The 27,315-nt window shown below is 38.1% G+C and overlaps 1 protein-coding gene across 1 annotated transcript in view; it reads right to left on the bottom strand.

Moving 5' to 3' along the window:
* The window catches only part of SLC24A2 (solute carrier family 24 member 2), a 108,243-nt gene that overhangs the window by 6,589 nt on the left and 74,339 nt on the right, over nt 1-27,315 (bottom strand). Inside the window, exons 4-7 of the mRNA XM_009640022.2 lie at nt 23,239-23,289; nt 17,283-17,378; nt 15,518-15,606; nt 3,022-3,150 (exon numbers count right to left, since the gene is read on the bottom strand). Of these exons, the coding sequence (XP_009638317.1) occupies nt 3,022-3,150; nt 15,518-15,606; nt 17,283-17,378; nt 23,239-23,289 (365 nt within the window). The remainder of the gene's footprint in view (nt 1-3,021; nt 3,151-15,517; nt 15,607-17,282; nt 17,379-23,238; nt 23,290-27,315) is intronic.

Raw genomic sequence — 27,315 nt, 5'->3', positions numbered from 1 at the left:
AGGTTTTTCTTCTAAGAGCCTGATCCTGAAAGGTAGTGAGTGCTTAATAATTTGTAAAGTAACTGTCTTAATTTTAGCCAGTATTATTGTCAACATCTTTAGTTTACCTTTAACCTGAATGAATCATATGTTTGTCTCGTACATAAATTTATCTGCATTGCAAGCTTTGATTTTCCTTTCATACTTGACAGTGCTTAAATCTGATTACTCAGAACCTGCTCCTGTAACTGGATCTGTTCAGGAACATCTTGTCCTTGTCCCCTTGGTAACAGTGCATCTCTGTATGGCAACAAGAGTTCATGTAAGTTGCACCTCTTCACTGGTAATGGGAATTTGCAGAGATACAACGGACTGCCCCATACAGGTCCAAAGACAGCAGGATTGGAGCTCCGATAACCATTACTCTGGCCTTTATCACAAAGGGATGGACAGCACAGTATGGCTATAATAAAAGAGAAGGTGTTTAATATCTGCCACTGACCTACTGGGCGACCTTGGTCATGTTATTTTCCTTTCAATCTTTCAATATTCCTTACTGCAGGAGATGGACAGTTACATTTGTGGCCTTTGCAGAGCCACTGGGGAAATAAGCTATTAGTACAGGAAAAATACCTGTTATTGTTCAAAACACCTGAACAAAAAGACACGTATAAAATTCCCCAAGGGCACACCTACCTCTGCTGTACTGCTGGCAACATTATTGATATTATAGTAAGGATTTTAATATATACTGGCTTAATGAGAGCAAGTATTAGTAAGGCACTGAAGACACATTAAAACATGTCAGCTATTGAATCAGCTGAGAGTTAGTGGAACTAATACATAATCTACTCTAAGTATATAAAAATCCGCATATGTGTACACCAGAGCATAATAAGGCAGCAAGGATTTTGCCAACTTTATAACCAGAGACTTCGTGTATGAAAGATTTTTTTCTAGAGCTTCTGGGTCTTGTGGAGCTAAATATAGCTTGGTATACTACAAGTAAATGCAGTCAAACCATCTCCATTATATGGAGATAAAATACATTTTAGAAAAGAGACTCTTAGGAGGGAAGGAGAACTCGTTTTTGAAAAGTGGACACCCACAGAGCAAGTTAAAGGCTCCATATGGCCTCTCAAATCAGTATATAGCACACAAGTGTTCACTTTATATATCCACATGCTAATCTGAGCATCCTGATGCAGAATTTGGGTTTCTGACTAAAATTACCACACTTGCAAATCAAGCCCCTGATGGTAGGTCTGCCTACGAAATCTATTTAAGTATTATTTTAGGTTTGTTTTAACTTTTGCCTCACAGGTTTCCTGGAAAGTTGTTTTCTGATGCACGTGCTGAGCTGTGAAATTGGGTTTTGGTTTTGTTAGGAAAGGCATAACAGGGATGGCACAAAGGCGTAAGTGAGAATATTCTAGAGACAAACACACTAATGAAGTGTCCTTGAAAAGTTAGAAACTTCATGCAACCATCTGGTTAACTCTTTGGCAGCAATGTTCAAAGTAAGCAGCTTGTCATACCGATACAGCCCATTACCTCTTCTGTTATTACTACTTGTAATTACAAACCAAATTTCTTTTACTTCTTTATAAAAAGGTACTCCTTTCAATGAGTGAAATTTTATAACTTTGTTGCCCATTGATGTATCTGGCATATACAGCTGTGCTTATCTTTTATGTTACAGCAGGGTATTTTAGAATGTCAGCATGCCAGTTCTGTCGTGAACAATACTAATGTCAATAATCACATGCATCACAGAGTTGCATGCAACTTCGTAAGATATTTGCTCTTCCAAACCATTATTGTAACAACTGTTTTCATTTGCACAGTATGGAATATTGGATAAGGCTACATGTCTATTGATGCTAACTTCAGATTTTCAAAATTCAAAATAATACACATGCTTATTTCTTAGTAGTACTTGCTCATTTTGGGCCAAACTATTTAAAAAAATGCAGGAATGGTTTTGAATGATGAAAGGAGGGCATAAATACAGGAATAAACAATCTTGAAATTCATGTAGTATGCTCTCTGTGTTACCAAACAAAAAGTGTTTACCAAAGTTGTTTGAAAACCTTAAGAAAAGAAAGCTTAAAGATTGGAAGGGGAAATGTCCGTTTATATCCTTTGAGGAACCTTTATCTAAAAACAAATCAGAAGTCTTATTTTAGCTTGTTTCTTGCATTGAATTGCAGTTTTTCAGTGTGTGGGATAGGAAAGTTTTTCAGCGTGTGTAAGGAGGAAAAAAGAATTCAGGGTGTTGATTTATAACCTTATAAGCTGTGCATCCTTCTCTCAAAGCAGTTTTAAATCTATTTTTGATCCAGAAAGGAAAAGAGATTAAAACACTACTAAAGTATTTTTTCAGCTCTTGATTTTTTTTCTTTTACTTTCCTTGAGCTTCCCCAGTCAGGTCTACTTGTATATGTGAATATAAAAGTGGCAAGCCTTGGTAACTTGTCACAATAAGTCATTTGTATTAATAGTCAGTATTACATCACTTGAAGCTGTGTTTGGGACAAAGCTATCAAGTATTTAATGCATGGAAGGACTTACAGATCTTCTAGTATGAAAATTAAAAGATGATGAGTACTAGACAAAGGTCTAGTAGAACATGCATTTAAGAGAAATACATATAATTATTTTTGAACCACAGAGAAAATTTAGACAGTTTAAAATCTTTCCAGTTGTACCCTTTAGGGCACTGCAGGTGGACAGACTTCCTCAGCACTTCTGTGATATTCAGTGGGGATGCAGATGTGAAGGCTCCAAAGAAGTTTTAAGAGATTTCACTTTGTGTCATAAAATATTAGTGAATACAAACGGCAATCTTTATAGAGCTATTACTAACCAGTTGCCCATAAACACCCATTTGCAGATTTGAAGACTTATGTTCTTCTTCGAAGAAGTAACTATCAAAAAAAAATCATTTTACATAAATCAACTACAAGTCCCTTTTGGTCATTTAGCTAGAGAGCCACCCTGTTGTGCAGAACACACTAACTTACAACAACAGTTACTTACAGGTTTTCTGACATCTGGAAGGGAAGCCCACAGTGGGAAAACAATGGGTAATACAAGAAGGTAGGTGAGCTGCTTGCGTGGGGTGTCAGGCCAGGCCAGGCTGAGAGGCTGGTCCTCATCCTCTTCATTCTACAAGAAAAGCCCCAGTGAGCAGAACATTGAAGTGGATGAATGAGGTTAGAGATTCTTTAAAGAGGAATCCTGAGGTCTGTGCTGTGTTTCAGTGAGACCCTGTGGGGTCTGAAAACATTGCATCAACACACCTACCTAACAACATCAGATAGGAAACAGTAAAAAGATATTGGCCAGGCTATGAGGTATCCCTACAGCATGCCCTTTTGTGGCTATGGTGACAGTGATGCTGGTCATAGGTAGGCAATGTCTCCAGAATTGCACGGGGATCTAACTTATACCACAGAATAAAGGCAACAGAAAATATGGCCCAAATGGTTCTTTCACATGGATGTGTGTGTGTGTGTGTGTGATGCAAACACTGTTAAGGCTGTGGAAAGATTCCTAGAGACCTCAGTGAAAGGTAAAGCCCAAAAAAGAGTACCTGGTGAAAACCGAGTGTTTGAGAGCATGAGAGTGCTTTGTCATGTAGTGCTCTTGTTTTCTTCTTTTGCAAAAAGATAATAATTGAGAATTCAGTCCTCTCTACAGTGTGGAAGTTACTCTTCCCACAGATTTATAATACAGGTTTCTTGTCAGTTATTGCCCTGTCTGAAGATTACTTACATGAACCTTATGACAATGCTATAAGAAGCAGTCATTTGAACGACCACGTCAGTTATTTTTTTCTAAGTGAAAGAACTACTGATGAAATGTCACCATATATTGGTATCGTTCACAACATTTTCTACTTACTGCTAATTTTGATTGAAGAACAGGTCTTAATTATTCTACTATTATGAACTCCTGAATTGTTCAACTACCCATACACCTGAACCAATCAGTAGCTACAGAAGCAAGCACAGTTCTTAACTCAGGCTCTTCCATCATGACTGTATCACCTGACACCAATGGATTGGAAGCAAATCCCTAATTACCTCTTGACACATTGACAGGCTGCAGCTACTTTTGACAGTTTCATGTTGACATCAACAGAAGATAGTGTTTTGTTAACCCCTACACTTCATGAAACTCCCAAGTTGCATGATTGTAAGATGTCAGTAAAGTGAACAGGTCATAACAGCTATAATCATGGAAAGATTTTTAAAACGTACATAGGCACAATTTGGCACAGTCCACACAATAATCAAGAGGCTCCTGAGCATCTTAAGAGGCTAGCTTTTGCCTTTAGCTTTCAGCTCTTTACCAAAGGGGGCAGATGATCTGTACTTCACTGCTGCAATCTATTGAAGCCTGGCTTTTGGGGGACTTGGCTGAGTTTGTTGAGCTACTTCCTAAAAACCAAATCCATTCCTCTTCCATTCTGGCAGGTGCTGTTGGGGTGGGAAAATCAATATGAGATGGATGCTCAGATTTGAAATATGACAACTGAGGTAAAATTTGAGCACAAAAGGACCAATTGAAGGGTTGCCTAGGTAACTCTTTCTGAGTGGCCTGTGTATAATTCAAGCAGTGGACTCCGCTGGAATAAAGCTCCATAAATGACTGCTTCATAAACAGCACTGAGTGACAAAGTACTTCCTGAATTGCCATCTTTAGAGATTAGCCATGATTAACAACTGTATTTAATCACAACAAGAGCTTTACATTAGTCTGAGTTTGCACATGAGTCTGCAAAATGTACGGATATTAATACCTAAGTTGGTTCATGCAGTACGGTACCAGTACACACCGTACTTCAACACTGGGCCTCATTCTGGACTCATGTCTGGGTCAAACACCATTGGGCTAGCACAAGCACACAGGCAACATGAGTGGCTGTAGCAACGGACCACAAAAAATTGCATATGGAGATTGCCAGATGTCTCCTGAGAAACCTTGATCTGTCTATTTGAGACCTTTTCACTTTCAGGCTGTACTGCCTCATCCCTCTCCCCAAGACAACTATCCCCAAAATATAAGGCCAAACTTGAGCTCACAGCACAGCAGTGAGCTTTTTCTTGCCAGTTTAACTCCACGATGCATTACAGATGCTACAGACTGGATCCCCATTTCCTATTTTGTAAATTGGAATCAGCATGTGATTTTCAGATGCTGACCTTTGAAGAATCAGTGGAAGTAAGGAAGTTCAACATATTTGTAAATCTATCTACCATAAATTTCAAAGCAATGCTGAACTATCCACCAAGGTTGAAGACAGGAAATGGAAATAATTTTGGCAGCTATAAAACCATGCAAATGTGAGTGTCATGCTCTGGACTAAGCAGCAGTGATATAAAATGACCCAGCACAGATTTATGGCAGAGGTTGCGTGCACTGTCTGTGGCTCCAGCCTATCTGCAATGTACATACTGAACATGCATTCTCAGTTTGTAGAATCTAATACTGAAACAATAATTTTGATTTATTTTAGTCTGTATGATGAAAACTTAGTACTTGCAATGTTCAGTATTATTCTCTTCTGCAATGCTAAAAAGAAAAACATAATAATAACATGATATACACACTGGAATTCAGTTGCCTAAACATACATATGCTGATGCCACTATAGATACCTTCCGGTATCTCACCTGACCTCCACGTGCTCCATAAGAAGAGGAGAATATTCTACTTGTTTAAGACATACCTGGCACCACTATGCAAAAATCTCCGTTTCTCCAGGCTAGCTGAGGTGGTACTACCTACCCATCTATACGCAAATGAGTCCTACCCCAAAACTCATTCCCCGCTAGGACTCTGTAGCTAATTAGCTTTAAAGATACTAGAGTGAACATATGGGAAAGCTGCATTAGTTGACATTATGGATATGTCAACACATATCTACACAAAGTTTCACATGAACCTAAATTTAACTGCTGTCACAAAAACACAGGTCATGTTATAGCCAAGTAAAACCTGAAGCTATACAGACAATCATGGTTCTTGTACATTTCTGAGTCCATTTTGGTGACTTGTCTGAAAGGGTTGTCCAGAATATTCTAATGAACATAGAGCTGAACAGTTTATACATTAATACCAATAGCATTAACTCTAAGTTTTCTAGATAGTCATTAAACACATCAGTACCATTCCTGGCAGAAATGACTGGCACCAGTATCACTTTCTCTTAACCAGAATGATCTTCTGAAGATCTTTTCCCAGGCCCCATTTAAAGGTTGATGTCTGGTAGGCAAGAAGTGATTTGGGGGAAGTGGGAGAGGATAAAGTACTGTAAAATCTCTACAGTTTTCTATAATGGTAAGATTGACTGGACTAAAAAGAAACAGCCAGTCACTATGTTTCCCCCCACATCCAATAAAGGATGGAGATGCTCCTTAGCCCCCCTTTTGTTGCTAATGTATTTACAGAAACATTTTTTTTTTTTGGATTTTGCTGCAGTAGCCAAGTTAAGTTCTAGTTGGGCTTTGGCCCTTACAATTTTCTCCCTGCATAATCTCACAACATCCTTGTAGTCCTCCTGAGTTACCTGCCCCTTCTTCCAAAGGTCATAAACTCTTTTTTTTCCTGAGCTCCAGCCAAAGCTCTCTATTCAGCCAGGCTGGTGTTCTTCCCTGCCAACTTGTCTTTTGGTACATTGGGATGGCCTGCTCCTGCACCTTTAAGATTTCCTTCTTGAAGAATGTGCAGCCTTCCTGTACTCCTTTGCCCTTCAAGAGTGCCTCCCATGGGACTCTGTCAACCAGGCTCCTAAATAGGCCAAAGTCTGTCTCCAGAAGTCCAAGGTGGCAGTTCTGCTAACCCTTCTCTTTAATTCTCCGAGAACTGAAAACTCTATAATTTCATGATCACTGTGCCCAAGATGGCCTCCAATCATTATATCACACACAAGTCCTTCTGAGTTCACAAAAAACAGGTCCAGTGGGGTGCCTTCCCTCATTGGCTTATTCGCCAACTCTGTCAGGACGTTGTCTTCCACACACTCCAGGAACCCCCCTAGACTGTTTCCTCTTTGCTGCATTGTATTTCCAGCAGACATCTGGTAAGTTGAAGTCTCCCATGAGAACAAGGGCCAGCAATTGTGAGACTTCTGCCAACTGCTTATAGAATATTTCATCTGTCTTTTCATTCTGATTGGTTGATCCTGCCACCTTCTTTGTGGGAGAAGCCCTACTTCCTATGTGACTGTTCTCAGGCACTTCCGTGGTTTTTAACGCACTGACAACCCTTACATCTTTGATGCTGTGTGGATCTCCATACCCTACCTCCCAGAGATGGCTAAGGTGTTGCGTGCATTAGTATAGGGACATTGCAAATTGTGGAGCAGACTGAAGAACCTTGTGAGCACACCGTCCCTCAAACATTGGTGTGCCACCCCCAGGCTTATCTCTAGTGAGCCTGGTTTTATCCCTTTTCCCCCTCATAGTGAGTTTAAAGCTCCTGCACAAAGATCCTTTTTCCCCTTTGAGACACATCTACCCTATCTGTCATCAGCAGGCCTGGTGTCATGTACACCAACTCATGATCATAAAACCCCAAAATTCTGCCTGGCCTGCTCAGAGCCAGGATAGAGGAGAACACTACTTCTGCTCCTGATGTTTTAACCAGTCATTAAAGGTTTAGCCATAAGCTGCATTAGATCTTCATATATCATAGTCATTAATGTGTTTCTATGAAATTCTCATTAGCTGTCATAATTCTTTCCACTCTTTATTTATTGTATTCTCATGTTTTCTTGCTTGTGCTTGGGACTGTCTTTTTGCTACATACACATTTGCAGTGCTGAATATCACATATATAGTCATGTCTAGATGGGATGGACCTGGTATCCTAGCACATATTAATCAATAATGATAACCAAATTAATTCTCTAATAGGAAAATGCTTGCTTTGCATATTCTACCAGGGTCAATGAGGTGCATCTTTAAACTACAAAAAATATAGTTATGATTCCCTGTTTTCAAGAAATAAGATTAGAAGTGTTGCTTTGGTCTGTGTTCTCTTTTATACATCTGTAACAAATACTCTTTTCTTTTAAATCAGTCTCTATATATTCATAACCCTAGTCTTGCTCTTTTGATTATTCCTCTATATAACTAATTACAAACAATAAAAAAGGTACCAAATCTCTGGACGCTCCATCTTTCACGAGTTCTTCATCCAAGAAAATCTATCTAATACTTGTTCTGTAATCCCACAGAAGAAATCTCTTACTGGTTTGCTCAGGACTGGTCTCATAACTTTTCCCAGTCTCCCAAGAAAATTTTTCCAAACAGAGGAAATGATGGTGTGTTTCACATTATATAAACAATACAAACATATGGTGATATTTCATCAATAACTATTTTGTTTATAAACAACAGCATATAGCACACTCCATCTGCCAAAGTCACAATGTAGTCACTGCTTCCAGCAAACATCAGAAAATCATTGTCTTCATGGATGCTTATGCTCACATTATCTTAGGAAAAACAGTTGCATTTCTGGCACAACATCAAACTGCATTTTTCTACTTTTTCCTGACAGTAGGACAAAACAGAAAACAAACATAATGAACCACCTCAAACTTATCTGAAGTACTGAATCTGCCACTATTTACCATCTAGACTGTATTGTGTAACAGCTATAGCATATGAATTATAAATATCACATTCTGAGGATTATTCTGTTAGCCCAACTAAGCTGAAGAGGTGAGCTATAAATTCCCATGCTTGTATATTTCTTGTGCATTTTGACTTCTGATATCATTAATCAATACAGAATTAGCATTAGGACTCCAGAAGAAAGGAAACTGCAGACAGGAACTATGTGCAGTTCAGTTTGCTTATGCTAAAGTATAGATATTGTATCACCTATAAAAAGGCATTTTCTTTCTTTGCCTGGTAGTGTTACAAAAGACTGTGGAGCTTTTTTTTTTCTTTTTCTTTGAAGTGAAGAGCTCTGTACAACCCAACTTCTCACAATGAGTGAATCAAGAAAAAATTATGATATCTCAAAATGTTACCTGTCTCAGAGGTAAGTACTGATTTTCAGAACTGAGATTGATTTTTTCTTTAGAATAGCAAATCTCACATTAATTTATTTCACTAGAAAGGCAGAGGACAAAGGCAACTGGAGCCCTACTGTGAACAGCCTCTACTTCCTGTTTCTTGTCTGCAACTTGAATCACTCCTTTATCTTCTCCTAATTCTCATTTGGAAAAAAAAACCCGTGAAACAAGGTGAGATAGTAAGCTAGCACAGTAGTATGCAAATTTTATAGGCTGACTAAAACAGAAACCGACATTTTCCTCATGAATTCTTGAGCAAAATTCAAGCAGGGAGTAAAATGAAATCCCTGAGCTTTCAGAATGCATCCTGTATATATGGATACTCTTTTTGAGGCAGCTAATTTGTATTAATGCTCTCCACACTGTGACCTCACTGAAAAGAGCTACCTTTTGAGTGGAGCCTATGGGAAGGAGCAAGGCTCAGATTCTTGAGCTCCAGATTCTTTGCTCCAGATTCTGCTATTGCTGCTGGTGTCCTCTTGGGCTCCCGCACAAATAGCTGAAAGCACAGCTGCCTGAGCTTATATGCAGGTTTTTATGCCCATGTTACCACCAGCATTCTTTGGGGAATATGAAAAGAAATACTCAGAATGTAATAGTCAAAACTGCAGTCAGCCCACCAGGATAAGCTATGGTGTGATGGAGATACGTCTGAACAATAAGCGTTTGTCTTCATGCCATTTTTCACTGTCCTAGTCTTCAAGTAAGTCAAACTGGTCTACAGCAGAAAAAAATGTGGAATAGGCAACTGAGTGGCCTTGGGAAAACAAAGATCAATCCCCTTTGATGGCAGCACCATTCTCATTAAGTTACAAAGAGCTATACTGGCAAACAAGATGCAGGCATTTACTTCAGGCTGAGTGTGGCAACTGAAAAAACGTTTGGGCTTTGGAAAACATACTTTTAATGATCAATCAGCAAATACCAGGGATGCTGGGATATATCATGGCCTAACAACACAGGCTGCTCTAATCTCTTTTACCCTCTCTCTATGAAATAGAAATGTTTAATATAGCCCAGAATCATAGCCTGAGGCAGAGAACGCACCACTACTCAGATTCACATCATGCTAATTTGATGCAAATGGAGTGAGTACTCCAGGACAGGGGAGATCTGTCCCCACCGGGGGCTCTGTCCCAAAAGGCAGCATGCCGTGCTGCTGCTTGTTGGTGGGGAAGGCAAAACATGCTTTACCACACTGTTGCTCAGGTAAGCAGATTAGAGCCAATGAAAACAATAAAGCATTTGTGGCATCTTCCTACAACATACAAGTTGCCCTATAATTTTGTGGAAAAGTTATCTCTGACATGGTTGGCATGTAAATATTTTCCAGTGGGGTTTCCATGGAAACAGGTAAAAGTGTGCGCATGTGTATGTGTACGTGCGCGCGCGTGTGTGTGTAGGTGAGAGGAAAAGGTGTTATCTTCAGATTGGAAGCTATTTTTAGGAAAGTCACAGGTTAAAACGACTATGACTGAAACACACTTAATCAAATGCTTGTTAAGAAGGTGGCGGGGGGGTGAGGGGAGGGGAGACAATTGAACTTCTCAGAAGGATCATTTCTCTGAAGGGCACACTATAAAACATTTAATGAGATAGTGTCCTTTTAGTCTTCTTTATTCTTCTCATACACGCTCGGTACCACTCTATGAAGTTTTATATAACAGAGTCTTCTCCTTTGTGGCAACCTGCTAAAGGTTAAGAGACAGAATATCATAAGTAGAACAAACTCCCCGAGGAAGATGCACTATCCAGCAGGAGGGAAGGCAATTTCTGGCTGCAAATGAAGCAGGAAAGTCTTACAGATCGTATGGTGGGAGGAGGTATTGTTCCCTGCTGTGTGGTTTAGGGGCTGGGAAGGAGACCACAGCCGTCTGTCCTTCTAAGCTGAGGATCCTGGTTTTATCAAAGTATAGGAGATCTGCTGCTGCTTACGGCAGGAGTGGAATTATATGAGTCTTACTGTCTGTGACGAAGTACTGGTTTGCTGGGGACATTTTCTGGAAAGCCTTTTTGAATTTCCACAGGCAACATCAGGACAGAGTTTACCTTGAGGCTCAAGGGCTTGGGCTAGCAAGAGGACAGCTGAGGTTCCCTGGAGGAGGGTGGAGTAAGAAGGATGGAGTTAAGGGCCCAGGAAAAAAGGAAAGGCAAGACAGTGGAGTGTGGAAGAGGCAAATGAAGAGATTAAAAGAAAAAAGAAGAAAGAAAAGGAAATAAAGTGAAATTCACCTAGTTCATGAAACCCAGTGAAAGTCATTAACTGACAGTGTCCTTGACTCTGTCTTGTGTAGTGTTTCAGCCTTGTGCATTTGAAAAATAAGGAAAGGAGGAAAGAATAAGGATCTGGAAGAAATATAAAGATGACCAAAGAAACCCTAAAGAAACCAGGAGAGGTGTAAGGAAAACTAAATCATAGCATTTGAAGTACTACGCTTCTTTAAAAAGAAGTTTAATTTACAAATATATGAAAATTAAAATACAACATAAAAGCTATTTTTTCCCCTTTTCTTGCAGTCATAGCCTGAGATCTTCCTTTCACAAGGGTCCTTTGCTCAACATCATACTTTTAAAAAAATAGAGGTTCTCTAAGTAAGGTGGATTTATTTTCATATTTTCTTTGTAGTAGTCAAACATACAATTTTTAATGTACTTGTTTTCTGACAATTCTAACTCCAATACAGAACTTTGTATTACGAAAATGCTGGTGTCTAGGGATTTAGACCCAGACACCATAATCTGCACCAGTGAACAGTAAGAAAAAACACAAATACAGCTATGCTTGTTTTGCAAGAGGGAAAAGCATGAAGACCATAGTGGAACTCAACAATGGAGGAGAACGGATTAGATGCCTATGCATGTCTTCTGTATCCTCACTGCAAACATGTTTTAGGAATACTTGATGACCTGCTATACGAGTACACCCATTTTCCAGCCTACATTTTCAGGACAATGTTTTTTCCCCAAAGCGTTTATTTGCAGCTTGGCTCCTCAAGGTAGACAGTGCCTCTAATTTTCTCAGTTCTAAATGTTCATCACTGGGACACGGAGGCACTAATGGTATGTTTTCTTAAGAGATTTTCTAAACAGTGCTTATGGATCACAAAACCGAACCATTGGACATATACGAGGGGAAAATTGGAGAGAAGCAATTTTATATGCTATTTCCAGATTCTGACACCACCGCACCTCCTTTTGCATCAGAGTAAGGAAAAATCATCAAAAATTCAAGCCACCAGATTGAATTCTGCTCATGGAACAGCAGCAAATGATGTTCTCAGTGTAAAATGGAGAATACTTGTTCACAAAAAGATCCAAATTCAAGAGCATTTGTAGGTCAAGACTGAGCTGTAATGAATTTGTCCTTGTCACTCAGCTTTAATGAGTGAGTTTTTGAAAGAGGATAAAGTACTGACGGGTACTGGCTGGCATACTATATTTACAATATAGATAGTGTTGGTTTTGCCAGTTCATTCTTTCATTTTTCAGATGTCAAGATAGTTTTAACTTGCTTTTTTCTTTCTTTAAACGTATGAAACCTTCCCTCTCTTACTAAAAGCTCAGTTTCTGTATGGGTTGTAATAGTCAAGACAAACATCTGTTTCTTAAAGAACATTATCATAGAATCATAGAATGTTTTGGGTTGGAAGGGACCCCTAGAGGTCATCTAGTCCAACCCCCCTGCAGGAGCAGGGACACCGCTAACTAGATCAGGTTGCTCAGAGCCCCGTCCAACGTGGTCTTGAATGTTTCCAGGGATGGGGCCTCCACCACCTCCACCTATCCTGTGCCTTCAGTATTACTTCCTTGAACAGAGGTGCTCTTAGAACTGATACCATTGCCTTTGAATATATAGTATTTCTTATGGGCATGTAGTGTCTGCATAAAGTTTGGAAAAGCTAAAAAGAAGGCTTGGGAGAGCAGTGACTGATTTCCCTTCACCAAATTCTAATCTTCATCATAGAAGAAGGTCATGTGAATGCTCTGTGTGTGATTCTGTCATAGCCTACACTTCTATAAATCAGGAGTAATCCTACTACCATCCATGAAGTCAACATACAAAGCAGAAGGAAACTGAATAGCCCAGTGTTAGCTTCAGAGGGATGCCACAGCTTGGGAAGGTGTATCAGGAAGCTGTGCACAAAAAGCCAGGCAATATGTTGAGGAAGGGTCCCTGTACAGTACAGAGTAGGCCGAGAACTTCACAGTAAACTAGGGTCTTTAGTATCATAGAGACCTATTTATTTTTTACGTGTATGAGTAGACTATTTTTATTACAACATTGCACAAATTCCAATATATACTTTTAAATTACAAAATGGGATCCAGCGTATCAGTAACTGAAGCAGCCTGATATAGCAGCAGCTGTCAGGTTATCACTGGAAGAAAACAAAATTAGAAAGGCCACTGGGGAGGAACCCAGCATGGGCCATCTCAATATGTTATTAGGGGACTGGTATTTTTTATTGTGACAGCAGACATCTAAAATATTTTCTTTCAGATTGATGGAGCTAAATCTGCAGAATCACACCTCCATCAGTTACAAACTTTCCTGCTTGCTCCATCTTGTCATTTGGATGAGGATAAATAATGTATTCCACCTCTGATACAGAACAGTATTTTTTCACAACATCCTAACACTGCAATTAACATAAAAATTCCAAACCCTGCCTCACTGAAAGTTTAAAATGTCGGAAGGGAGATGAGACGAAGATACTGCTGAGTAATTTACTCTTGCAATAATTTTCGCTCCTTACCCTGCAGTTGCTTGAAATTGAAACCATTGTCTTGAATGATGAGGCTGCTTGACCTTGCAGATTTCTGAACAAGCTTAGAAACTGCTTCATTACAATGCAAAATGATAGCATATGGACATTGCTGTGAGATGTGATTGCTTAAGATTGCTTTTCCTTCATTGCTTTCACTGAACAATCTCAGTGGAAAAAATCTTACAAAGCAAAACCAGTTTCCTTCTTAAGCTACTGAACTCTGTTAGAGTCTACTAGACTTTTTCTACATCCCACAGACTGATTTACGTACACCCTAACAGGTTACACCATGCTATGTCATGCCTTATTGACCTTTGAGAACAGAAGTCTAAAAGCCACTCTGCTTTGGATTTTGGTTTGTTTGGTTTTTTTTTTTCTGAAGCTAAAAAACAGTCTAAACTTTAGACATATTTCACTGCAGCTGTGAGGTCGGACTCTCAGAACAGGATCCAAATGGATCTGAAAATTGATCTTTCCTTACCTTAAAATATTGAGTATAGAAGTGCAGTGCTGAGATTTTTTGTTAGACAAATTTTACGAATCTCATTTACATAAGAGGAATGCTTTGTTGGGCTGACAAGGATCTTTAAGTGGCATGTCAGTTTGAACAACTTAGACTAACAGAAAAGGTAAATTAATGTTCTACTATGCTCCCCTTCCCATGGGAGACTCATTATCATTACTGATCATTCAGGATATCAAAAACTACCCACCTCTTTTAGATCCTTGATTCTGATTCTCAATTTCTATTGCCAGAGACCAAAATTATCTGTAAACAATGAAGAATTACAGCTATCTATCTGCTAATATTTGCTGCACTAACATGCTAGTTGGCCAGAATCATCTTGTCATTTCTCCACCTCCTGATGTATAAAGCAAATAAAATCTTTTCCAAAGACTCACCCTACTACACATCACGGTGTTTTTTCCCAGTCTTGCAGAAAAAAATGGGTAACCTCTCCCTGCTATAAGTATGTTTCAGTATAAATTATACTTTTTCTGAGGGCTAATTGTGTTTAGGAAGCAGCCACCAGACATAAACATACTCTGTTACTTGTACACTGCTTCTCATTTTTTCCTGTGGCTTGCAGAATATTTCAAGGAAAGAATTTAACCACATTTAAGTGTTTAATTACTTCTTTTGCAGATTTTAACCATATGCAGTAAGAGTCATAGAAAAAGTAGTATACTATATCTCATTCAGCTTAATTTGTTACTTGTCTCAAGATAACAGAAGGCAGGATGAAGAATTTTGTGTACAGCTCTTCTTTTATAACTACTTTTAACTACCCCATGAAGAAAACATGACAGGTTACCCTCTTAAGAGAACAGGTTTGTACAATGTGATGATAACCAGAAGAACAATTTCCACTAGCTATATTTACGGCTGTGAACATCTTATCTGATAAGTAAAAATACATTTCCCAAAAGAATACATTCCAAACTACCATCTTACTTTACACTGAAGCATAGGGGGACAAGAGAAGAGCTTTTGTACATGGCAAACCATACACTGGGTTCAGTTGTAAATAAAGATTAAATATATTGTAGACAGTTCATATTAACAGCTTCTTGCTATTAAGATGTATACTTTCAGTGAAAAGCACAACCAAGCATGCAACATATTTACCAATATGAAAAAAAAAAGAATAATAAAAAAGACATTAACCTCTTCTTCAACGTTATGGGCGATTCCATTCTGCACTGGTCCTGAATCACTTGGTGGTGTTACTGCAACTTCCACTTTTGCACTTTTTTCTGTGGAATCATGCATAAATAAGAGTAGGAAAAAACCAGAATAGAATATTAACTAGCAAAAGTATTAGTGAAACTGATGACATATATTCAGTCTGTGTAAATCATCAAATACTGAAGGTGGACCAACATCTGCCTTCAAAAGAGAGAGCCAAAAATTCTGTCTTCTATTTGACCAGTAGACATTTTGAATAAAATTCTTAGGAATGGTGAGCTTGGATTTGAAAAAACTTTTCTATTCATCCTCATGTCCTAGAAAAATTTACATTCTTTGCAATATTCAGTGAGTTTATGCTAAACTCACTCAGCCTAATATTTCAGGTAAGAAGTGACATACAGCATTCTCCCCAGACATTAAATGATGCAACATGTTGCATTTACAGGTGAGGAGATATATTCAACATGATATAACTTTTATAACACGCTAACCCCTACAACATTATAAACGTTACTTCCAAGCTGTAATCCTGCTTTTTCTCATGAAAAAATGTGGGAAAAGAGTAAATGGATGGTCTAATAACAAACAATAACAGAGGATGATCTATAAAAGAAAATCCTGGAGTCCTTGTGCTAAACTTTTACAGGAATTAAAGGGATAAATTTGGGCCTTTGGTTTCTGATGCCAAATATATTCAAATTTATTCTTACTTTGACTATCTTGGAATTCTCTAAACAGTAATTATCTCTTTAAATATGTACTAGATAAAAACGTCAATGGCCAAAAATCCCTTTGACAATATAAAGTTATAGGAAATAGCAATCTAACTCAAGTTCAACATGCCTTATGGTATGCTCTTGTGCACAGAAGTAAATACAGCTGCCTAGATACATTACTGCTATCCTGAGATTCTTCCAAATTAAAAATCTGAGATCACAGCCACAGCAGGGTGCCAGATTATCTGTAATTATTTCAGTGCTCATGTGTTGTCTCTTAACCCTACAGCCAGCATTATGGTTTATTAAGACAATGTCCCATCTAACTGCTTGATTCTGGGAGCAAATAGTATCTAAACATAGCACAAGGTCAGAAAAAGTGTCAACTAATAAAATGATTAAGCTTTTTTCAGACACATTTGGATCTGGTTTTCTAATGCAGAGAACATACTGAGGTAAGGTAGAGAAAACAGGACATAGTACAAATTTTCTTTTAGTATAGGAACTTTTGAACTAAAATACAAATTCTTACCTTTAATGGAAAACCAGAGTAAAGTAATTTTGCATAATTAGCACAGATGGGCCTAAATGACTCTCAGCAAGTAGTAGATAGACAAATCAAATCTTGAATATGAAGGTTGTTTCTTTTTCTGGCAAGGGTGATACCACATAAAACACATATTCTCCTACAGCAGCTCAATAAATTAATTAAATTTTCACATATAAACTGCAAGTAAGTTTTGTCTCTCTATTTCTGTCACTTCAACACATATCCAAAATCTGCATTGCTTTTTTCTTTTCAACCTTGCCAGGAGGCTTTCTAGATGCTGACTTAACTGACTTTCTCTTCTTGCACTGAACTCCTCTCCTGCCCGTAAGTTTCATATTATTTTTTATAGGGCATCAGAATATTTTTACTAAGCTAGCATAAATGAAGTAGAAGGAAAATAAATCCCTAAGGATTTTCAAGCAAAACAAAACAGCGAAAAAGGCCCTCAGGAACAGGACTGTACTGCTGCACTCACCGTGATTAGCAGCTCCATTCTGCCTTTCACTGTCTTCCACCTGGCACTTCTTTTTGGCAATCTTGTGCAGAATTGAGGCCCTTTCCTTGAACTTTCCTAAAAGAAAGCGTTATCATTATTAATATGCAGCCATTTTGAGATGCAACGTTTCTTTGCCATAGCTTAGGCTCCATAAACCAGTGCCGATATTCCATTTCCATCCCTCCTCGAACAGCAAATATGCTATTAAACACTATCTGATATTCTCATACATACTTTTCTTCTTTTTAGTGGAAATAAAAATGTCTTTTTTTCTATTCTGAAACTCAGCAACAAATTGAACAAGAAATTGAATACAAAAGCTATTCTTTTTCTTCAGAAGCAGTCTGTAAAGTTCCACCTATAAATTTGCTGTTATAGCATTTCAGTCTAAACAGAAGATAAATAGAGATGAATAAAAATATTACGAAAAACCACAAACAGTTTCAGCTCTCAATTAGTAGTACACTAACACAGAATTTCAGATGAACCCATATATTGCATCATGGTTACTGTGGTCAGCTTTGTCACTTTGCACTGAGCTACATGCCTGTGACTTATACAGACACTTCAGAAGCGGAGGAAGAAGTCTCCAGAATACGCGATTTCCATACCAGCTTCTCAATGGTAAATTTTCTTTTCAACCTGCCAGGTGGTTTTTGTCTCCCATGACATTATCCATGCAGCTCATCATCTAGACTGTCTCCAGGGCAATTCATCCCATCCTAAGAGAGGTCCTAGGTTAGGATTATTAACCTATTAATCTATTAACCACGGAGACCAAATGACACATTCAAACTAGGCAATGTCGAAGATGGCAAATATTAAGTGAAATTACTTTAATCCTTCCTTTACATTGGTTGATCCTGCTATCTAAGGACTCTTTGGACAGCTTATGACAGTCTATGTCATGTAGAAAGATGATGTATCTGCCTTTCTTGTTATCCTCATTGCTATTGCTCTTTAAGTCTTTTTTTAAAATCTTTTTTAAAAGTGTAACTAATGGGTATAATACAGTACATTTCTAATTAAGAACACTATTGCCATACAGGGTTTGTGACTGTTTTAGTTCTTCATCTCCATTTAAAAAAATCCATTGAAAACCATTGGTGTTCCTGCAGCAAAACCAGCTCAGGCTTAGGACCAAAAGATGTTTCAACAGAATCACACAATTGATTAACAGTGGGAAGTAACAGTGAGAAGTCATGAATGAACTCAGTTAGTTGGATAACAATCACTGTTTCCAAGCTAAAATAAACAACACACAAGAATAAATCATTAGTTGAGAAAGAAATCTTCTCTTCTCTTCTTACAAATGGAAGCTTCAAATCCCTGTACCAACACTTCTGTATATGAAGAACCATATGCACAGTCCACAGAGACCAGCAGCTATTGTTTGCTGAGAAGTGGAATTAACTTGTCAACAGCAAATCACTTGGAAAGTAATAAAAATACCACAAAAATTTAATAAGCAGTACTGTCGTTTCAGCAGCCCCTGTCTTTTCACAAACACATCACGCTCCAAAAAAAAATAATTAGCCATTCACAATATATTGCAATATATGGTACCTAGAGTAAAATTGCCTTCAGAACAGTATCTAAGCATAGAACACAATCATAAATAGCAAGCAATCTCATTATTTCAGTGCACAAGGTCAGTGGCAGAGATTTTAGTTAGAAGGGGAAGAAGAAACAAATTGTTAAAGAAAGAAAAAGAGACAGAGAGAGAAAGGGAATTGCTTGGGATATCAGATAAGAGAAGAAAAAACAGAGGAAAAAATGCAAATCATGTTTCCAAATATTTTAAGCTGAATTGCTAAGAGTCAAGTCTATTCCTAATTTCCTTTGAAACACCAGAGGCATATAAAAAGTGCTTATCCAGGAGCATGTGTACATACTGAAAGGTGCCTGCATAATTTTTATAAAACATGTGTGTCAGCTTGCTAATGGATTGCTTTAGGTTTCAGACTCCAACTCAGCTTCATGTGTTTGAGAATTCAGCTTGTGATGCCCCGAATACACAAATGCATTTTTTGCAAGCAATGCAAATGACGCAACTGAGACATTTTCTGAGAAACATTTGCGGAACCATCCATGTCTCCATCTACTCCAGGATGCTGTAGGACACTTTAATTTAAGGTTCAGTTTAAAAAGTTTAATTAAAGTGATGGAGAATTCTGTAAGGATACTGTGGTCTTTTGTTTGAGATTGTTATCGTTTGAGATTAAGTTTTCTTAATAAAGAAACTTGAGCCATTATTGAACTGAAAAGAAAATGTCTCTATTTTAGATTAGCTTAACTGTAGTTGTCTTCATTTTTTTTTCACGTTACCAAAAGTCTCCTTCCCATCTTTAGGACGAATTTCTTACATTGACTTTTAATACTGTAAGTTACACTGCTTCATTCAGGAGACTATTATAAGTCACTGTCATGGAAATTAACCTCAGCATTTGAAATGGAAGCTGTATTTTTGTTTATTTTTATTTCTCAGTACATGCATGGTTCAGCTTACCTTGGTTTACATGATTAGCTTCCATTTGATTCACGCAGTGTAGGTAACAAACAGTGTGAGGAAATGATTAGAAGACATAATATCGCCTATCAAAAGCATGAAACTGAGGAAAGCAGTAGTACTAGCCTGCATGAAAACAGTGAGATGTGAAAAGACAGCATGGAGTTATGCCTCCTCCCTCCCTTTCCCTGCCATTTTCCTCCTTCAAACCAAATCAAAACTTGTTCAGCACAGGGGAAGCAGAGAGCCCCCAGGAAAAAGGACCAGGTCAGGATATTTCTAATTTCAAATTTACAGGTTTCCTCTTAGGCACAGATCTTCTCCTGTGCCTTTTTTTCTCATCTTTAGGTGGAGTTACTAAAATAATCCATAGGAATTTTACGTTACTGTCCTTACTTCTAGAAGGTAGGAGCTTCCGTTTCCTCTTTAACAGTCCTGTGTACTATGGGCTTGATTACCTAAGAGTAATTTTGACGCTATCTGGTACCATGAAAGTTTAGGTGAATTAAAATGCTTGATTCCACGGACCCAAAATAGGATAGATTGTTATAGAAAATTCTTAATTAATCCAGATTTGCTCAACTCAGACAGATCTTGTGTCCCATTTTAGTTTACAAAGGATGAGGTAGAAGGAACAGGACATCAAGGCCAGGTGATTAGCAAAGATGGTAGCTTAAAACTGAACTGGTTTTATTTGAATATATGCAAACAAATCAGTATTGTATAATATAGATATGCCTTGATCTGCATGAGTAACTCCAGCTGGCATCAGTTGGCAGAGATTCTCCTCCTGATCAAGGATATATGAAAAAGCCACTCCTTTGACTACAATCTAATTTGCAGACTAGTTTCCCTGGGTCAGAAAAGCCTTTGATTTGATAGGAAAATAGTTTATCTTCAGCAATTCCCTCATTTAAAAAATTCAAGACTCTACCATTTGTCTAGTTTTCAGTCTCCAATCAAATGCAAACTACTACAGCTGTGCAGCTATAGCCAAGCTTTCATGAGTCTGAAGATGTCAAATCTGTGGCTGTTGACCAGTCTGAACTGTACCTACCAGTCCTGCTTGTGGCCAGTTGTGGAACACAACTAGAGGGTCACAACTGATCAAGTCCAGAAATCCACCTCACGTGCTTTCTCCTTTAACTTTAAAATCCTGCAGAAGCATCAAATGAAAATATATGTGGTTTTGTATTATTGTAGGCTGTTGGTGGAGATTACTTGACAGCACAAGATTACTGTCAGGGTCTTTTCCCATCTGGTAGGGTATATTTTCTCTCCCAGTTGGGCCTGATTAACCTGCAATTTAAAGTCACTTTCAGACCAAATAGGACAACACAGATCAGTTTCTATGACCCAGGCACAACGGCCCTCTGGCCATTAGGCTATACCTGATTGCGCATTGTGACCGAACCATTAGTTTTTGTCTCTGATTGTTCTGATGTAGCAGCAAGGATAGATGTACCCATGCTTCTCCACTGGAGGACTGAAAGATTTGCTACCTATCTCCATCAAAGGTTTGAGGACCTGGAGGTAAGCATGTACTATATTAGAGAAAAAATCCATGGGTTTTACATGTTCCTGTGACTGACTTTCTGTACAAAATGTATAAAAAGCTCTGTCAAGAAAGGAAGAGAAAAAGGAAAACGGATAATACAATTAAGTGTGATGTGGAGCGATAGTGATTGCACTTTTGAAAATCCGAATAAAGTTCAAAATATAGCACACTTTGATCTAAATGCGACTTCTGGGATACGCTATTCATTACTTGCTTTGTGAAAGGCATGTGAAAATGATGATTTTGAGAAGGTAATCTGTATCACAGACTTTTGTCAGTGTTAATACTCCTAAAGATAAAGAGCTTCCTTTCTTATTTTTGCTAGTGGAGGATTTTTGCTATTGGATTTTTGCTATTGCTGCAGTACGGTCCTGGATTATTTATTCATGAGGAGTACTTTCTTAAATGACATTGAATATTAACAGCATTACTTCAGTATAGGCACAGTATTAATATATGCATATATTGCATGCGTCATACTTGCATGGGTATTTTCCCACAAATAGCTGCATTTAACTGTCAACAGAGTATTTATGAATATCAGAAGACTACTAATGTAGTGACTACTTTTGAAATTGATCTAATACTTCAGCACAAAAATTAAAAAACTTAACATACCTAACTCTGAGGCTACAATAAGAAATTACTTTTGCATCTTGATTATAATGAAGACTGAGATAAGACATACTGCAAAAATTTAGCTCTGGAAGTCATATCTGAATGGCCTGCATCAACAACTCATTTCAGGTGCTTGAGAAGTATATTTAAACAACATATGCACTGTTTGCCCAGTAAAATCTCCTCCCAGAGATCTTTTCTTAGATCAGTGCCACCCCTGTGAATCAGATGGTCAATCTGGGCAAAGCAAAATTGCCCTATGAGCTCACGCCTGCTACAGAAGAAAACAGCATCTTCCAACATCAGGCACAAAAGTGGAAGGAACTGTCTCCTTCAGAATAGTATGGTTACAGTTGAGTATCAACAGCAGATATAGAAAAGTAGGACTAGGCAGCTAACTTTTCTACAGGCCTCAAGCTCATCTCCATCCTCAAACACAGCACTAATTACTAAACTGAACATTCATTAAACCACCTGCCTGGCATTATAATCAGAGAGCTGGACAAGAGGCCTTGATCCTACAGACAATCAGGTCTCAGTTCAGGGAAACTTCCAAATTATAGAAATGCTGACTGCACTAGGACTGAAAGCATGTGCTGCAAATTTAGTACACAGTTAACTGCTTTCCTGAAATAGTATAATAAACTGCAATGCTTTTGAATCAGCAGAAAAAATTCCCAAGATTTCATTGAGCTCTGATTCAGACCCTAATTACTTCCTTCTTGTATTGCTGGAATCAGGATTTCAAATTGCATAATTTTTGCATTGCAATTAAGTATACAATTAATACTCCAAGAATAGTCATGCCTAGTTTTTCGAGTTTATTCATTACTTTTGAATAATACAGTAAACCAAAGTAATTTAATAATTGTTGTCAAACTGAGTGATTTTGATCCATAAATAATTCGTCTCCTTGAATGCATTGTAAAACATGGCATAAAATAAGCATCTACAATCTATGTCATACTGTGCCATATAATTTGTGTCTGGTTTTGCATGTATGTTCTTTGGTAAAAGCATTCTACTGTATTTCCTTATCTGAAATAGCAAACCAGAAATGCTGAAAACAAAAATCTGAAAAAAGAGCCACAACTGATCGCGCCATCAATGAAGACATGCAAAAAGGATTTACTCAAAAATGGAGAAACTGAAAATAGGACTAAGAAAAATGAAGGAAAAAGTAAACACATAAAAGGCGCTTAAAGGGCTTCAAAAAAAGCTGATGCAAACAATTCTAAAATATTTCTTACCTTCTTCAGTCATTGTGTCATAATATTTTAGGTTTCCATATGATCCAAGCTCTACAACATCACAGTAAAAGACACAAAGATAAGGAACCAGCAGACATTCAAGAAATGTACATGTTTTTGCATGTGCTTCATAAACTCGAACAGTGATTATGCAAAAAATTCTGCAGGACAGCGAAACACGGATTACAGATATGGCAGTGCCTTCCCCCCCTGAAATTTCAAAAGTCACTGGCTTTAGGTAAGTAACATACTAAAGTGAGATGCAGGAGAAGCACTGAAATATAAAATTCAGCCTTTTCAAGGTGATTGTCAATTTGGTGCCTCTACATTTGGGAAAACATAATAAAACTTGGCAGTACCTAATCAGCAGGAGCTTTGGAAACTAAGCTCTTTTAACATTCCCCAGGTCAGACATTAAAATACTTGCATATCCAAACTAAAAAAAAAAATCTCAAAACATACAATTTAAGGAACTGTTCATAATGCTGTCCCACAAATGTTGTTTTGATACCAGTGCTGATGTTGACTTGCTTTAGAGGAGTTACTTAATTTAAGCACTCTCTTGTCCCTTGTGAAATCAGGAAAAATTATTTAGTCACTTCATCAGGTAGTATGAGACCTAAGTTAACTAAATCATTAAGCAGAGCTGAATATATTGCATTACTATATTCTAGCAGGGCAGAGAAAAGAATGGAATGCAGAGATCTCCAGATCTTTAGGGCTACTATTAATTCTCTCTGTAATACAACCTTGCATGAATCACCTTTTTTCTCCAGATGTTGCTTCACACTTCATTTCTTAATGTGTTTTTTTCTTAAAGTTTGGCATACACATAAATGTATATAAAAATACAATAATTAACGTAGGTCTATAAAACAGGACAGAGAAAAATTAGGCACAAGGAGAAATTTGTAAATGATTTGTCTGAGAAATTTGTGGATGATTTCACTCATCATTTTTATGTAAAGTTTCAGAATTGAGCTTCTAAGCACCTAACCTTTGACAGATCATTAAACAATGGATACTTAACAGATTGGTAGCGCTGTTTTCTCTGGAAATATTCTCTCTTTATGTTTATGAAACAGCTTAAGCAATTAAATGTACAAATGCTGTCAAATTATTTTGGTCTTAGCTGATACACATCATGATCTTTCAATATTTTTCCATGCAGGTGGATTTCAATAGACATCTGGCTATTAGATTTTAACTGTAAAATACTGTGATGATATGCAAATCTGATACTTTGAAAGATCTTTTTTTTTTAAAAGCTAATTGCAGATACCTAAATCTGCCAAATGAAAATTTCTTACATCATTTGCAGAGACAGAGAAAGCTTTATGCCATGTAACTAAAAAATACAGGATATTATCACTGTTAAATTTTTAAAATCATTATGGTTGGATTGTAACGATTTTTTCATAGACATACTTTATCAAAACCACTTACAAATATTGACATGGTGTTGCTCGTACAATGCAGTGTCTTACTTGCACATAAATATACCAAATAGAATATCACATTACTCTAAGTCTCAACGTGTAGAAATAATTTAAGACAGAATTTAATATATTGTTTTATAATGATATAAAATGCATCTACTGTTTTGTGAAAGTGTTCTTAGCATTGCAACATAATCTTTGTAGCTGCTTTTACATAAAAGAAGCTACTGTCCTACCATCTTGATTTCAGTCCTAAAGATTTGAATTCCTTACCTGGGAAGAGCTCCCAATAACTTCAGTATGGACTTCCCTGCATACAGCATTTGGGACCACATGTGCTGTTTAACTGGGGCTCAGTATCTGCTGACTCTGCAGCCAGAACCTTTGCTTAAATTTGTTCTCTCTGATCTCTGCCTTGATGTGCCTGGGGGACCACTTTGCTGAAACCTGGGGTGAGGCATCCACTGGAGGATGACAGGAGTGGAAAACAGATGCCAAAAGGAGTCCAACAGTACTCAGAGAAATTAAAGTACACACAGGAGACAGCACTGCCAGAGAGAGGGCTGTATAAACTCATGGACAAAAGAGAGTAAGGATGGGGGTGCAGAAGGATGAAGTTGAGAAGAAGAAGAAGGTTGTGCTATAGCAACAAACTTAGGAATTAACAGAATGGTAGCATGAGGCCTCTGACTTAATGGGTGAAGCAGAAGAGGTTTCAGAAGAACCCAACAACAATGGTGAATTACGCTAAATCTCCAGAATAAATAAAAGCAGCAGCAGAAAGGTTGGGCACTTGACATACTGGCAATTTGGTTTAGATCTAGTTGCTTCCCATCTGAAGTGAGAGATACAAGACAAACAGGAAAGAAAAAAAGGAGACTCTGACCTTACAGAGACTGAAGAGAAAAGAAACAAGGAGAGGCATGAGGGCACATGATGCTGATGATAATCATATTCTGGGCACTTCAGCAATTCAACATGCCAAGCATTAAACTAGGTTAATTCTTGAAGTCAGCAAAATTATTTCCAGGAAAACTCTAATCTTGCTGGTGAGATTACATTTCTCAAAGCTTTTATACTCTTATACCCAGAGCGGAACATTTTATACAATCACCAGCCCACTGACTGCAATGCACAATGATGATGCCAGAAAACATCAGCTGCACATATTCAAATTAATTACTTTGTGGATTTTGAGATTACCTGGGTCAGTGCTGCTCAGCAGCACAAAAGGTCTGCATCTATGCAGTCTGCCTCCAATATATTGCACTGGCTTCTGCTGTAAAATTTGGACTAAATCTGCTCTTTGGCATTTATTTTTGAATTTTCCTGTTATAAGATTCTGTTCAATATGACTCTAAGTAAACTCAAACTGAATTGAAGTACTTTTTGAAAAAAATATTGTACTGGAAAAAATTCTCAGCTTTTAAAATAAACTGATTTTAAATGGAACTGAAAATCTGAAATACTGTGATAAAGGGTACCCCCAAATCCAATGGTATTAAAATTTGATAATTCCAATTTCTTGAATATGCTATGTGGTTCCCATTGGGAGGTCACAGCAGACAGACTGGCTGACAGCCAGTACTTGCATCCCTGCTGGTCCCATGAAACAAAGAGGATGCAGAGATGGGGCTTAACAGCTGATCCTCAACAGTGACAGAGTCACTGAATTAATTTGTTCCCTTCTGCATATTTTTACACCAGAAGAGAACAGAGGGTTCCTGGTAATCCTGTCTGACATTCCTGAAGGATTACAACAACATTTGCCTTATTGCCTACTGTTCTCTACTGTGTATGTAGGTGTCACAAACATCTCAAAGTAAACAAAAGAATAATTTCGTTAGTTAACAGTCCCACGTTATCTGTGATTTCAAATTACATTTGACACAGCCAGCATGGCTTCACCAAGGGCAAGTCTTTCCTGACCAACCTAGTGGCCTTCTATGATGGAATGACTACATCAGTTCACAAGGGAAAAGCTACAGATGTCATCTATCTGGACTTCTATCAGGTCTTTGACATGGTTGCCCCCAACGTCCTTCTCTCTAAACTGAGGAGCTGCTGACTCAATGGATGAACTGTTTGGTGGGTGGAGGAATTGGTTGGATGGTTGCATCCAGAGGGTAGTGGCCAACATCTCAATATGCAGATGGACATCAGTGAGAAGTGGTGTCCCTCAGGGGTCCATACTGGGACCAGTACTGTTTACTATCTTCATCAATGACATTGGCAGTGGGATCAAGTGCACCCTCAGCAAGTTTGCAGATGACACCAAGCTGAGTGATGTGGTTGACGGGCCTGAGGGACGGGATGCCATCCAGAGGGACCTGGACAAGCTGGAGAAGTGTGCCCATGTGAACTTCATGAGGTTCAACAAGGCCAAGTGTCCTGGTTTCGGCTGGGATAGAGTTAATTTTCTTCATAGTAGCTAGCATAGTGCTGTGTTTTGGATTTAGTACCAGAAGAATGTTGATAACACACTGATGTTTTCAGCTGTTGCCAAGTAGTGCTCAGACTACTCAAGGACTTTTTGAGCTTCTCCTGCTCGGCCAGGTGCATAACAAGCTGGGAGGGAGCACAGCTAGCACAGCTAACCCAAACTGACCAAAGAGCTATTCCATACCATATAACGTCA

This window comes from Egretta garzetta, unplaced genomic scaffold (assembly GCF_000687185.1).
Source record: "Egretta garzetta isolate BGI_Z169 unplaced genomic scaffold, ASM68718v1 scaffold175, whole genome shotgun sequence".
In the NCBI taxonomy this organism is placed as follows: domain Eukaryota; kingdom Metazoa; phylum Chordata; class Aves; order Pelecaniformes; family Ardeidae; genus Egretta; species Egretta garzetta.
The sequence above is the reverse complement of the archived record's forward strand: the minus strand, read 5'-3'. Positions and strand labels throughout refer to the sequence as shown.